This window comes from Eimeria mitis, genomic scaffold, assembly GCF_000499745.2.
Source record: "Eimeria mitis Houghton genomic scaffold, Emh_scaff126, whole genome shotgun sequence".
NCBI classification, from domain to species: Eukaryota; Apicomplexa; class Conoidasida; order Eucoccidiorida; family Eimeriidae; genus Eimeria; species Eimeria mitis.
The window spans coordinates 1,954-2,521 of NW_013568477.1; the positions used below are offsets into that span (position 1 = coordinate 1,954).

The window sequence follows — 568 nt, forward strand, 5'->3', positions numbered from 1 at the left end:
AGTGGTGGTGATGCTGTTGCTGTTGCTGCTGCTGCAGCCGCTAGAAGTGTTGCTGCTGCTGCTGCTAGTGGTGGTGGTGCTGTTGCTGCTGCTGCTGCTGCTGCTGCTGCTGGTGATAGAGAGGGGAAGGACAGCAGCAAGAGGGTGCTCTGTATCAACTTACCTCCCGGGTGCAGCTGCAGCTGCTGCTGCTGCTGCTGCTGTTGCTGCTGTTGCTGCTGCTGCTGTTGCTGCTGCTGCTGGTTGTCAGCAGCAGTTCGTCGCTGCATGCGAGGTGCCCATACACCCGAAGGCTGCCGCATGCGCTGGTCTGCAGCAGCGGGGCCACGAGCAGCAAAGAAGGCAGCAGGGGCTCCAATATCTGCTGCTGCTGCTGTTGCTGCTGCTGCTGCTGCAGCACCCGCTACAGCAGCAGGACGAAGCAGCTGCACCAGCTGCAGCAAACACCAACACAAAATGCTGACACAGCAATAGGCAATATCATATGCAGCAGCAGCAGCAGCAGCAGCAGCAGCAGCAGCAGCGGAGGAAACTGCAGCAGCAGCAGTAGAAACAGGAACTCCTGCAG

General features: G+C 59.3%; 1 protein-coding gene across 1 annotated transcript in view; it reads right to left on the minus strand.

Moving 5' to 3' along the window:
* The window catches only part of EMH_0089120 (uncharacterized protein), a gene marked incomplete at both ends in the record, with an annotated part of 4,501 nt that overhangs the window by 139 nt on the left and 3,794 nt on the right, over positions 1-568 (minus strand). The window contains one exon of the mRNA XM_013494712.1: positions 1-434. Within this exon, the coding sequence (XP_013350166.1) occupies positions 1-434 (434 nt within the window). The remainder of the gene's footprint in view (positions 435-568) is intronic.